General features: G+C 43.4%; 1 protein-coding gene across 2 annotated transcripts in view; it reads left to right on the forward strand.

Annotated features, from left to right (window-relative positions):
• Positions 1-13403, forward strand: part of SLC23A2 (solute carrier family 23 (ascorbic acid transporter), member 2) — a 130082-nt gene that overhangs the window by 40548 nt on the left and 76131 nt on the right. For both annotated transcript variants that reach the window (XM_011941031.1, XM_011941033.1), the window contains exon 2: positions 12023-12282. In XM_011941031.1, coding sequence (XP_011796421.1) covers positions 12175-12282 — 108 coding nt within the window. In that variant the 5' untranslated portion in view covers positions 12023-12174. The remainder of the gene's footprint in view (positions 1-12022; positions 12283-13403) is intronic.

Consider the following 13403-nt stretch of genomic DNA (forward strand, 5'->3'; position numbering starts at 1 on the left):
GAGGTCAGGAGTTCAAGACCAGTCTGGCCAAGATGGTGAAACCCTGTCTGTACTAAAAATACAAAAATTAGCTGGGTGTGGTGGTGCGTGTATATAATCCCAGCTGCTTGGGAGGCTGAGGCAGAGAATTGTTTGAACCCGGGAGGTGGAGGTTGCAGTGAGCTGACATTGCACCACTGCACTCCAGCCTGGGCGATGGAGCGAGACTCCATCGCAACAAACAAAAATATAGGTTCCCAAGCCCCCAAGGTAGGTCTACGGGATTAGAATTTGAGGAGGGGACATTTTTAAAATTGGCGGGATTACAGGGGTTTTTGATTAGTCTTCTAAAGTCAATTTTATTGCAATAGTGTTTACATAGAGGAAGCGGATATACATCCAAATGGAGCCACCAGAATCAGTCAAAACAACAGATTTCTATCACTCCAAAGGTTCCATCCTTTCCCTGGGGAGCCCCTTCCTCTGTTCCTGCCCTAGGTAACCACTGTCTGCTTCCTGTAGAATGGTTTTGTCTTTTGAGAATCAGACAGCATGTCTTGTGTCTGGCTGCTTTAACGAAACACCTGTGCGACACCCCCGTGCTGTCAGGCACGTCAGCGGACGCGCTCCGGTTTGCTGCTGACTACTGTGCCTTTTGATGGGCCCACCATGCTTTGCTCACCCGTCCACCTCTTGATGGCTCTTTGGATGTTTCCAGTTTGGGACTGTTATAAATAAAACAGTGTCGAATTTTTGTCTTACGTGCATTTGTGTCAAATAAATCTGTCGTGTTTTTGTTTTGTTTTGTTTTTTTGATACAGAATCTTGCTCTGTTGCCTGGGCTGGAGTGCAGTCATGCAGTCTCAGCTCACTGCAACCTCTACATCCTGGACTCAAGCCATCCTCCCACCTCAGTCTCCTAAATAGCTGGGACTACAGGCAGATACCACCATGCCTGGCTAATTTTTCTATTTTTTTTTTTGATAGAAATGGGGTTTTGTCAGGTTGCCCAGGCTGGTCTTGAACTCCTGAGCTTAAGTGAGCCGCCTGCCTCAGCCTCCCAAAGTGCTAGGATCGCAGGTGTGATTCACTGTGCCTGGCCCAGACGTCTGCATTTTAAATAAGCTTCCCAAGTGAGTCTTAAGCACATGAGCCAGTGATTCTTATTCTGGCTATTCCTCTCTCTCGTATCCTTTTGGGGAACTGTAGGTTTTTATGTCTAGAGCAAATGATGGATTTGCCATGGATTTATATTTCTGATGTAGTATTTATTCAGTGCCGTTTACGTGGACTAAATGTCAATTTCATTAGCATTCATGGAGCATCTGTCTTCTCCCTGCGCCGCCCCCGCCCCCCTACCCCGCCGTACTTTCTTGTAAAGAGCATCTGCCTATTCTGTGCTAAGAGCTGGGAATATAAAGATGAATTTTATTTTTTATTTTTTGTAGAGTCAGAGTCTCGCTGTGTTGCTCAGGCTGGTCTCGAACTCTTGGCCTCAAGCAGTCCTCCCAACTAGGCCTCCCAAAGTGTTAGGATTATAGGCATGAGTCACTGTGCTCAACCTTAAAGATGAATTTTACATAGGGAGTTTCTACTCTTTGGGAAGACTCTTAGTGATGAACTCATTCAGCCGTTGGAGGCTTTGTATGTTACCTGCTGACTCTGCTAGATGCTGATGATGAAAGGACAGGTTTTTCTTCGGATTTGGTGGTTCTTTCGAGAAACATAGAAGGTTTTGGTATTTAACTCCAGGAATATCTCAGCCCTGAAAACTTCTGGACAGTGCCATCACATTTCTCCTTCAGGTGGCCCTGCTAAGTCACAGTGAGAGGGGTGACTCTGTTTCCTGGACAGGGAGAAATGGTCAGATAAAATGAAGCTCAAAAGAAATTGTTACAGGCTGAATAGCTGATGAAACAAGTACTGATTAAAAGCTGCTGTTATTCTACATTTGTGCATGATTGTTGGTGGCTGGAGAATTAGTGATTTAGTCCTTAGGGAATTGAAAGGTTTATTACACATCTAAATATTTTATGTTACTTTTCTACTTCCTCATAATAGAATTTTCCAGGTTGGTGATTTTTTTTTTCTCTGTCAGGTTTACATTTATTTCCAGGTGCCTTTTTTGTTTTTTTTTTTTTTTTTTTTTTGAGACTATAGTGATCTCCTTCCTCTAAGGTAGTGATTTTTAACTTTTTCTACAGGGAGCTTTAAAAAAATCTAGATGCCAAGTATAATTTGTAGAACCTTGGCTTTTCTCCACTCTCTTCTGAAACCCAAAGTTATTTTAGAACTTTAAACATGAGGACATTATTCCACACTGGTATGCTGAGCTCACAACAGAAAGGACTGAATTGATTTGCTTGCATTACATTGTAAAGGGGGTAGATTCCGTAAGGGGAACCAGCCTTGCCCCTGGACTTGATTCTGAGGAGTAAGGAGGAACTGGTGCTGATGTGGACACCATGAGGCTCTTAGGGGAGAAATTTGGGCCCATCTTTTGTTGTTAAGTTAGTTTAGAAAATATAGAGGACTAAAAAGAGGAAAATAAGTCATTTGTGTTTCCATCACTCAACATTTTGGTTAACATTTTGGTGTGTGTATACATGGCCACATACTTTACACATGCACAGTGGGTAAATGCTGTACATAGCATCTTTTTCATTATACATATTGCCTTTAATTCTTTTCACTTACAAAAGAACTTTTTTCACTCAAAACTAGTATCTTCTACCGTTCTTTTTTTTTTTTTTAATTGTGATAAGAACATTTAACACGAGATCTACCTTATTAACAACTTTTTTTTTTTGAGACAGAGTCTCGCCCTGTCACCCAGACTGGAGTGCAGCGGTGCGATCTCGGCTCACTGTAACCTCTGCCTCCTGGGTTCAAGTGTGTCTCCTCCCTCAGCCTCCTAAGTAGCTGGGATTACAGGCGTGCTCCACCACGCCTGGCTATTTTTTATATTTTTAGTAGAGATGGGGTTTCACCACGTTGGCCAGATTGGTCTCGAACTCCTGACCTCAGGTGATCTGCCCACCTCAGCTTCCCAAAGTGCTAGGATTACAGGCATGAGCTTCCGCGCCCAGCCAACAACTTTTTAAGTGCACAATATGGTATTTTTTTTGTTTTCTGGCTAATTTAAATAATTTCATTTTTTTAAGAGATGGAATCTTACTATGTTACCCAGGCTGATCTTGAACTCTTGGCCTCCAGCAATCCTCCCACTCTTAGCCTCCCAAAGTACTAAGATTATAGGTGTGCACGAGCCACCGTGCCTGACCGAAGTATTGTTAATTATAGGCACGGTGTGGTCCAGCAGATCTCTACAATTTGCTCATATTGTGTAACTGAAACTCTTTTGTATTTTTTTTGAGACAGAGTCTTGCTCTTTCGCCCAGGCTGAAGTGTAGTGGTGCGATCTCGGCTTACTGCAGCCTCTACCTCCTGGGTTCAAGTGATTCTTGTGCCTCAGCCTCCTAAGTAGTTGGACTTACAGGTGTGCACTACCACGCTGAACTAGTTTTTGTATTTTAGGTAGAGAAGGGTTTTCACCATGTTGGTCAAGCTGGTCTTGAACTGTCGACCTCAGGTGATCTTCCTGCCTTGGCCTCCCAAAGTGCTGGGATTACAGGCGTGAGCCACCGTGCCTGGCAACCTAAAACTTTAACCTGTTGAATGTCAGTTCTCCATTGACCCCTCCCCCAAGTCCCTGGCATCCACCATCCTACTCTGCTTCTGCATTTGACTATTTTAGATGACTCACGTAAGTGGAATCATGCAGTATTTGTCCTTCTGTGACTGGCTTGTTTCACTTCATGGAAAGATGTTCACCCTGTGTTGTGTAAAAAGGTAAGTTAAAAAATAGCACATATATAACAGGGTGAACATCTTTCCATGTCAATAAATATTTCTGTGCTTTTTTAACAATGTTAAAATGTAGACCTTAGGTCTTAACTTTTTCTGGATTTTATTACTTGTTAGCAACCAATTGTTTCGGCATGTATATTGAAAAATCCATAGTTTGTTTTATGATTTGAAGTGCTGCCATATCATATGTTCATCAGTTTTGGTTGTTTTTTTTTTTTAATGACTGATAGTTACTTTGTTTTCAAACTTTTGAACTTCTGTTTATTACAGCTTTACATTAGGGTTCTTATCTCACTGACTACACTCCTCCTACTTTTCAAATACTTGTGGCCATCCTTACTTACTATTATTGTTATTATTTTGAGATGGGGTCTCATTTTGCCACCCAGGCTGTAGTGCAGAGGCATGATCTTGGCTCACTGCAAACTCTGCCTCCCAGGCTCAAGTGATCCACCTCAGCCTCCCAAGTAGCAGAGACCACAGGTGCACACCACCATACCTGGCTAATTTTTTTGTATTTTTGGTAGAGACGGGGTTTTGCCAGGTTACCCAGGCTGGTCTTGAACTCCAGAGCTCAGATGATCCACCTGCCTCCACCTCCCAAAACTGTTGGGATTAGAAGCGTGAGCCACTGTGCCTGGCCCTTGCTTATTCTTCTAAGAGGAATTTTTAGCAAGCTCCTCTGACCCGTTGGGGGGGTATTAATGGATTTTTATTAAATCCGTATAGATTATGTTAATTGGAAAATGAATATTCTTACAGTACCTCTCCTATCGAAGAGTATCCTCTGTTTCTTTGGTTATTCAAATCCTTTTTATGTCCCTCAGTAATATTTTATCGTTTTCTTCGTAAAGGTCACACATATTTTTATTAAACTTATTCTTAAGTATTTAACGTTATTTTTGCCATGGTGAGCAGGATTCTTTTATCCTATTGTTGTCAGGCATGGGCAAACCTTTCTATAAATGTCTTTGGTCTTAAGGGCCAGGTGATCTCAGTCATATGCTCTTCTTTGCTGCTGTTCACAATCCTTTAAACATGTAAAAACCATTTTTAGCAGGGACCTTAACAGAAACAGGCCAGGTGGTGGCTAGCCAGCTTCTGATACAGATGCTTGTCGCTGGCATTTGGGAAATGTTTGATTCAATCACATTGAAAGAGGTTTGCTCATGGGTTTTGTAACTCACTATTTAATTGTAGATTCTCTGAGATTTTTCATATCTTTTGATATAGTTATAATTTGGACTTTTCTAATACTTCCCTCATCTTTCTTGGTCAGTGTCCATCGATGGTGGTGACGTTGATACCCCCGACTTGTTCCTGACATCTGTTGTGTCACAGATAAGTTTGATGTGGTAAGATTATTAAACAAAACCACTGTTACATTATACCACATGCCTTAAAAAAAAATCATTTATCAATCCACAAACTTTGGAGAACCTTTAATATATACGCCAAGTTCAGCACCAGGGGTGGAGGTAAGATGTTGAGGCTGTGATACTGTTCCTTTCTGTTTCCCACAGCTGTCTGGCTAGGCAGACAGACAGACATGATCTTGCTTTGTTATAATCATATTTTTACATTTTACTTTAATTTTTTTTGTACAGATGGGGTCTTGCTGTCTTGCCCAGGTTGGTCTCAAAGTCCTGGCCTCAAGCAGTCCTTCTGCCTGGGTCTCCCAAAGTGTTGAGATTACAGATGTGAGCCGTCACACTCGGCCGTCCACATGGTCCTCTGACACCATGATGAGGTGGTGATCGGAGGAAGGATTGATGGGAGTCACCCCAATGAGAAGGGGTGAGATGAAGGGGGCTTATTTTGGAGGGATGGCATGAGCAGGGTCCTGAGAGATAGGAGAGGTCTGTGAGTAATCACAGTAGGGTCCATGAGGGACTGGGAAAGGGGACCTGGATAGGCCGCATAGTCACCTCTTGTGAAGGAATTTGGGTGTCACTTTAAATTAGGAAGCCATCAAAGAGCATGATGATTTTCTGTTGAAGCATCATGCTGCTTACCATTTGGACAAGTGTTTAGAGCCGTTAAGATGGAATGAGGGGCTGGGTGTGGTGGCTCACACCTGTAATCCCAGCACTTTGAGAGGCCAAGGCGGGCGGATCACCTGAGGTCAGAAGTTCGAGACCAGCCTGACTGGCCAACATCTACTAAAAATACAAAATTAGCCAGGCATAGTGGCGCATGCCTGTAATCCTAGCTACTTGAGAGGCTGAGGCAGGAGAATTGCTTGAACCTGGGAGGCGGAGGTTGCAGTGAGCGGAGATCATGCCATTGCACTCCAGACTAGAGAACAAGAGCGAAACTCCATCTCAAAAAAAAAAAAGATGGAATGAGGGCCAGGTGCAGTGGCTCATGCCTGTAATCCCTCCACTTTGGGAGGCTGAGGCAGGAGATTGCTTGAGCTCAGATGCTCAAGACCACCCTGGGCAACATTGTGAAACCTCATCTCTACAAAAACTAGCCAGGTGTGGTGGCACATGCCTGTAGTCCTAGCTACTCAGGAGGCTGAGGTGGGAGGATCACCTGAGCCTGGGAAATCATGGCTGCAGTGAACTGTGATTGCACCACTGCACTCCAGCTTGGGCAACAGAGTGAGATCCTATCTCAAAAAAATTTTTTTTAATTAAATTTATTCTTAAGTATTTAATGTTACTTTTGCCATCGTGAGCAGGATTCCTTTATCCTATTGTTGTCAGGCATGGACAAACCTTTCTATAAATGTCTTTCGTCTTAGGGGCCAGGTGATCTCAGTCACATGCTCTTCTTTGCTGTTGTTCACAACAGCAATGAGAATACAAGTTAAGTGGCTGTTGTGATGTTGATGAGAGACCATGGGGATGTGTGCTAGGGAGCAGCCGTGCAGGTGAATAGAAGTGCATATATTAGAGAGTTCCTAGTCCGAGGAGGGTGGGTATCAGCCCTGGAAAAGGAGCTTGAAGGTGATTCCTGTCCCCCAGTGCTCCCTCAAATCACAAGGAGGGTAAAATCACCAGCAAGTCCCACAGAGGCAGTGTGTATAGGCCAGCTGGCCTGGGCTGTGTTTGTCCAGGGAGAACAGCTGTAAGCTGAGCATTTAAAGGACAGTTTTATGTCTTGCTTGTATAAACAGTGTAATGGCAGGTTCAAATTACTGATTCAAGTTTGAATCCTGTTCTACTGCTTATAGCAGTGTATCCTTTGGCAAGTTATTTTACTTCTCTGAAGCTCAATTTCTACTTTTGTAGAGTTTGTACGCAAACCAAGTAATATTATGCTTACTGGCCAGAAATAACTGTCATTTATTTAATAAGAGGTCAGAGACGTGCCTGGCACACACAGACACTTAGCAACTGGAAAACTGCAGTTATTACTGCCATTGTCGCCATCATGATCTGCCTTCGTTCCGCTCCTCCTTCCCCAGTGTCGTGTATTAAGGCCAAGACAGTGAGTGGATTTGCTCATTCTCTTTCTCTCTTTTGCAAGGGGTAGGAAAAGGGGCAATGAGGGACCATGGGTTGGCACAGTTTCCCCACTGTCAGATTCCTGGGGAGATTTTGCTTCTTGTTTTAATACAGACGTTAAACTCCACTCTTCCCTCACCTCTCCCCTTTTATCTGTTGCATTTTGCCGCTGGACCTTGGCATTTATGCACACCATGCTCATCCTGTGTGAATAAACCCTCTGATCTCGGGTTGTCGCATACTTTCTGACCTTGAGAGTGTCTGCATCATCCTTGTGCACTGGGGTGTGGAATACTCTGTCCTTTTGGGCTTTTTATGGCAGTGTCCAAGGACACATTTCTTTGTTCAGCATTCACCCCTTCTTCCTGCTTCCTCCCTGTACTGCTCCTGATGAAAGGTGCTCCCCTCTTCCTGGGCCCTGCAGTCCTCTTCCCTGACGCCTTTCTCAGAACATCACTGCTCTGCGCTTTCTGAGCCTCATCCTCTCCTGTGCTCTTTCAGGTCTAAGGCTTCAGGATACTTCAGGCACTACTCTGGAAGAGGTGGGTGAAGAGCATTGGTGGTTCCCCCACTGTAGCTTGTGAGGTTCAATTAAATGCGTGGTGGAGTAAATGGAGTACAGAGTTACTTGCTGGAAGGTATTCTTGCCGGGATGGAACTGTCTTTGTTTGTTCCTAGTGCTGGGGATGGTGGTGAGGGGTTTGCTGCTGCAATGGATGTTCATGTCTGGAACACCAAGATGAACTTAACCTAGGAGAGTAAATTTATTCTGCTTTAAATAATCACATCAGTTTCCTTAGCCAGGCATGGTGGCTTGCACCTGTAGTCCCAGCTATGTGGGAGGCTGAGGCGGGATGATCGCTTGAGGCCAGGATTTTGAGACCAACCTGGGCAACGTAATGAGACCCCATCTCTTTAAGAAAAAAAGTCCCATCATTTTCCCTAAAGTTGATATAGATAAGGGTGATTTGAAAGCTCTGCTGACTTGCTAGATGTGGGACAAAGAGCTTATTGGTCCCTTGAAATATGACTATATGGTATGTGGCCCTGTAAAAATCTACCAGTATTTCACTATCCTCTTTTATCTTCTGAAAAAATAAACTTCTGGTGGTCTCAAGGTAGAGGTCCACTGTGGCTCCTTCAGGGAGATTTTATTTTTAGGTGTGTTTATTTTCACTCTGGGTTTTTTGCAGATTTTGGGAAGATGTTGGGTGGCAGTGGCTAAATCACATTGTAAAAGGCTGATGGATTTGGCTACACAAGCATGATGACAACTCTGGCAGCTCAAAAGGTCATCCCCCAAATTCATAAACAAAAAGTGGGGATAAAATGTTTGCATCAAATACAACAAAGATTTAAAGGATTAATATCCTTAAAATAAAGATCTGTAAACGTTATAGAAAATAGGCAAAAGGCATAAGGGGATAAACCACAAAAGAGGCTCTGTGGTTGCCAGCAGACATGAAAAACTCATGAATCAATGCATAGCAACATATCTGAAAAATTACCCACTTGCACAGATTTTATATATGTATATATTTATATATAAAAATACATATATTTATATATAAATATGTCTATATATGTTTATATTTATTTATTTATTTATATATAATTATATATATATTTTTGAGACGGAGTCTCACTCTGTCACCCAGGCTGGAGTGCAGTGGCACAATCTCGGCTCACTGCAAACTCCGCCTCCCGGGTTCACACCATTCTCCTGCGTCAGCCTCCCCAGTAGCTGGGACTACAGGTGCCCGCCACTATGCCCGGCTAATTTTTTGTGTTTTTAGTAGAGATGGGGTTTCACCATGTTAGACAGGATGGTCTTGAACTCCTGACCTCGTGATCTGCCCGCCTCGGCCTCCCAAAGTGCTGGGATTACAGTCATGAGCCACCACGCCCGGCCTGCACAGATTTTATGTATTAAGGACTATCAAACTTTGTAGTGTTGTAGTGATCCCTGCAGTAGAGTTTCATATCCTTATTAAACGGCAGAGTTGTGATGGATGAGTTAGGACCTGTATGTGGTGGGGGCTGTGGCAGGGTGGTGGGACCCCTAAGGTGGTCTGGATGTGGCATTTTAGGCTCTGCATTCATTTCTCTCTGGATGCTGTAAACATCACTTTTTCCTCCAGTTTTTACTGTTAATGATAAGAAGTCTGATGTTAATACTATCTTTCCTTTGTCAGTAAGCTGCTTGTATTTGTATGTTTTTGGTTTTTTTATGACAAGAAGTTTCAAGATTTTTTTTTTTTTTGAATGGAGTCTCGCTGTGTTGCCTAGGCTGGAGTGTAATGGTGCAATCTTGGCTCGCTGCAACCTCTACCTCCCAGGTTCTAGCGATACTCCTGCCTCATTTTGCTGAGTAGCTGGGCTTACAGGCACCCGCCACCATGCCTGGCCAATTTTTATATATTTTTTTTTTTGAGACGGAGTCTCGCTCTGTCGCCCAGGCTGGAGTGCAGTGGCCGGATCTCAGCTCACTGCCAGCTCCGCCTCCTGGGTTTACGCCATTCTCTCGCCTCAGCCTCCTGAGTAGCTGGGACTACAGGCGCCTGCCACCACACCCGGCTAGTTTTTTGTATTTTTTTAGTAGAGATGGGGTTTCACCGTGTTAGCCAGGATGGTCTCGATCTCCTGACCTAGTGATCTGCCCATCTAGGCCTCCCAAAGTGCTGGGATTATAGGCTTGAGCCACTGCGCCTGGCCAATTTTTATATTTTTAGTAGAGGCGGGGTTTCACCATGCTGGCCAGGCTGGTCTTGAACTTCCTACCTCAGGTGATCCGCCCACCTCGACCTCCCAAAGTGCTGGGATTATAGGCGTGAGCCACCACACCTGGCCAGAAAATGCTTTTTATAATGACCAAGCTGGAGTAAGTCCCATAGACGTGCTTCTGTGTGGGCTTCGCTGTATGCATGTTCCTGCTCCTCTAACTGCCAAGTGTATCCCTTGGAGGACCTGATCTTGTCCTTAGAAATCAACATGGCACATCTGGGATGCCATCCTTGGGAGAAGGGAAGTGTCTTTAAACGAAGATTTCACAATCTCAGCCCTCCTGAAATCCTGGTGTGGGATCTGTCCTGTGCATTGTAGGATGTTCAGCAGCACCCCTAGCTTCTACGTACTAGATGTTAATAGCTCTCCCCCAGTTGTGATGGCCGAAGACATCCCCAGACGTTGCCAGGTGACCCCTGCAGCGCAAAATTACTCTGGATTGAGAACCACTGCTTTAAATGAATATGGATAGCATGTGAATGAAAATGCAAAATGTGCATGAATATGCAAACAAGAATGACCACCCCGGAAGAATTTGATGTGTGTACCTAGCTCTCTATATTTCACTTACGGAACTTCATGTTCTGGCAGTGGTTTCTTTCGTTTTCCTTTTTGGCCTTCTGATTGCTGAACTCTAAAATTTGTGTAATTCTTTCTCTTTTTTATTTCTTTACATTTCATTTTTCCCCTGGCTCATCCACAGTATTTATTGAACGAAGTATCCTATGAAGAGTTCCTTGAACAGCAAGTTCTGTACTTGTATTTCCAAACTACTTGCAGGCCTGTCCTCACGTTTGCAGGACAACTTGGTTGGATTCTTTATTCCTGGTGGGAAGATAATTGGTGGTAAGATCTGATGTCACCCTAATTGGAGTACCAGAGGATGCGCTCTGCCCTTCCCACCCCTACCTGTTTGCGTTATTTTTTTCTTTATAAAAATTCAGGTATAGCTAGGCATGTTTCCTTGTATGTATGCCATTCCTTGGAGGGATCCTGTGTGCCCTCTCCTTTTTTTTTCCTTGTGAGACTGATTCTCACTTACTGTGTCGCCCAGGCTGGAGTGCAGTGGTGCGATCTCAGCTCACTGCAACTTCCACCTCCCAGGTTCAAGTGATTCTTCTGCCTCAGCCTCTCGTAGCTGGGATTACAGGCATGCACCACCACTCCTGGCTAATTTTTTTTTTTTTTTTAGTAGAGACGGGGTTTCACTATGTTGGCCAGGCTGCTCTCAAACTCCTGACCTCAAGTGATCCACCTACCTCCCAAAATTTTAGCCTCTCAAAGTGCTGGGAGTACAGGCAGCACAGGTGTGAGCCACTGCACCCGGCAACCTCTTCTTTTTACTGCTTTTGAGTATCTTACTCTGCTTTTAATTGGGCACATGTAGGGAATTTAGAATTATTTTAATGCCTGTCTAATCATGGTTAATTGGCTGTATCTGCATTGTCCAGTATAGTAGCCACAGACTACAAGTAGGTATCTTAAATTTCAATTAAAATTAGATACAATTAAAATTCACTGACTCATTTGCACTAAGCACATTTCAGGTTCTCAGTAGCCACATGACTCTGTTGGACAGGACAGATATATAATGTCTCCCTCATTGCAGAAAGTTCTATTAGGTAATGCTGGGTTATGAGATATAAACCATATGCATATCAAAGAAGTACCTTAGCTATTTTTTTTCTCCCTAGTGTAGTGAAATTTTTGATAATTTGGTTTATTGGTCCCCGTCTCTAGTGGGCAATTCAGAATCAGTAGGTGACTATAAATGAAGGAGTGGGTACCTGAAAACTGTATTTAGGTAAAGTACTTTTTGGATGCTTGGGAATAATGTGTAGTATGACTTTTTTTCTGTGCAGGAAACTCAGTGACGGCGTGGCCTGTGTTGTTTTCATGCTTTGGGGTGATTTGGTTGTGCTCTTCTTTCCTAGGTGCTAAGAGATGCCGTTTGCGGGCCTCATCTCTGCCTGAGAATCGGGGACTCCAGGCACTAGAAGACCCGGCTGATCCTGGGCTTCTTGCTTAAATAAGCCTTCACTTCCAGCTGCTCTCCAACGGCTGTGCAAACTACTCGCTTCTCTTAATGATGGGTATTGGTAAGAATACCACATCCAAATCAATGGAGGCTGGAAGTTCAGCGGAAGGCAAATACGAAGACGAGGCAAAGCACCCTGCTTTCTTCACTCTTCCGGTAATCATATTCCCTGTCTTTCTTAAATCTCTTGAAAGTAGTTTCCGTATGGAATATCGACACAGGATTGGCTTTAATGCTTATGTTTTCAGTGAAGGTTAAGGCATTTGCAAACCAAATACTTTATATGTGAGATAGTCTTTGGGCTAACTCTTGGGTTTTAGCTGTGCTCTCAGCCTGGAGTCATCTGCTGGGATTAACTCCAGGAAGGAAGCATGCATTGCTGTTAACATTTTAAATCTAGCCCATTGCTTCCTGTGTCCTGGAGGATGTTGAAGACTTAATTTTATCTTCAAAAATGTACTCTTAGGAAACGTGCAACCCAACATTACACTCATATTGCAAGCTGGGAGGATGAATGGCTTACTGCTTGGAACCCCACTGTCCATATGTATTACAGTAGCAGTGTCCAGCATAGAGATGCTTTTATCCGAATAAGTGATAGCAGTCAGATAAGGTGGATTATACACATTCATTTATATTCAGTAAGAACATTTTTTCCCAGATATAGGATGATGATTTGTATAAAATTAACTATAATGGGTTGGTTTAAAAACAGAAAAATGCTCTTTAGAGAGATCTTGCCTCAAGATGTTTTCCTCTTAATATTGGAGATGTGGCTAATGGCAAGAATAGTATTCTAGGATTTTCTTCTTTTTTTTTTTTTTTCTTTTTTTCTCTTTTTTTGAGACAAGGTCTCGCTCAAGGTTGCCCAGGCTGGAGTGCAGTGGCGCCATTAAAGCTCATTGCAGCCTTGACTTCCCAGGCTTAATCTATCTTCCCATCTCAGTCTCCCAAGTAGCTAGGACTATAGGTGTGTGCAACCTGTAGTCTACTACAGCTGGCTAATTTTTTATACTTTTTGTAGAGATGGGGTCTCGCTGTGTTGCGTAGGCTGGTCTTGAACTTCTGGGCTTCAAGCGATCCTCTTGCCTCAGCCTCCTAAAGCACTGGGATTATAAGTATGAGCCACCATGCCAGGTTTCAAGATTAGTTATTGTTATCAATGTTATGTCTGAAACTATTGGCGTGCCCCATGGCCTGATGATAAAAGGAATCAACAGTAAAACATTTGAGGGAAGATGGATCTACAGAGGTGTCAGGATTTTTTTTTTTTTTTT

This window comes from Colobus angolensis, unplaced genomic scaffold (genome assembly GCF_000951035.1).
Source record: "Colobus angolensis palliatus isolate OR3802 unplaced genomic scaffold, Cang.pa_1.0 Scaffold197, whole genome shotgun sequence".
Lineage (NCBI taxonomy): Eukaryota > Metazoa > Chordata > Mammalia > Primates > Cercopithecidae > Colobus > Colobus angolensis.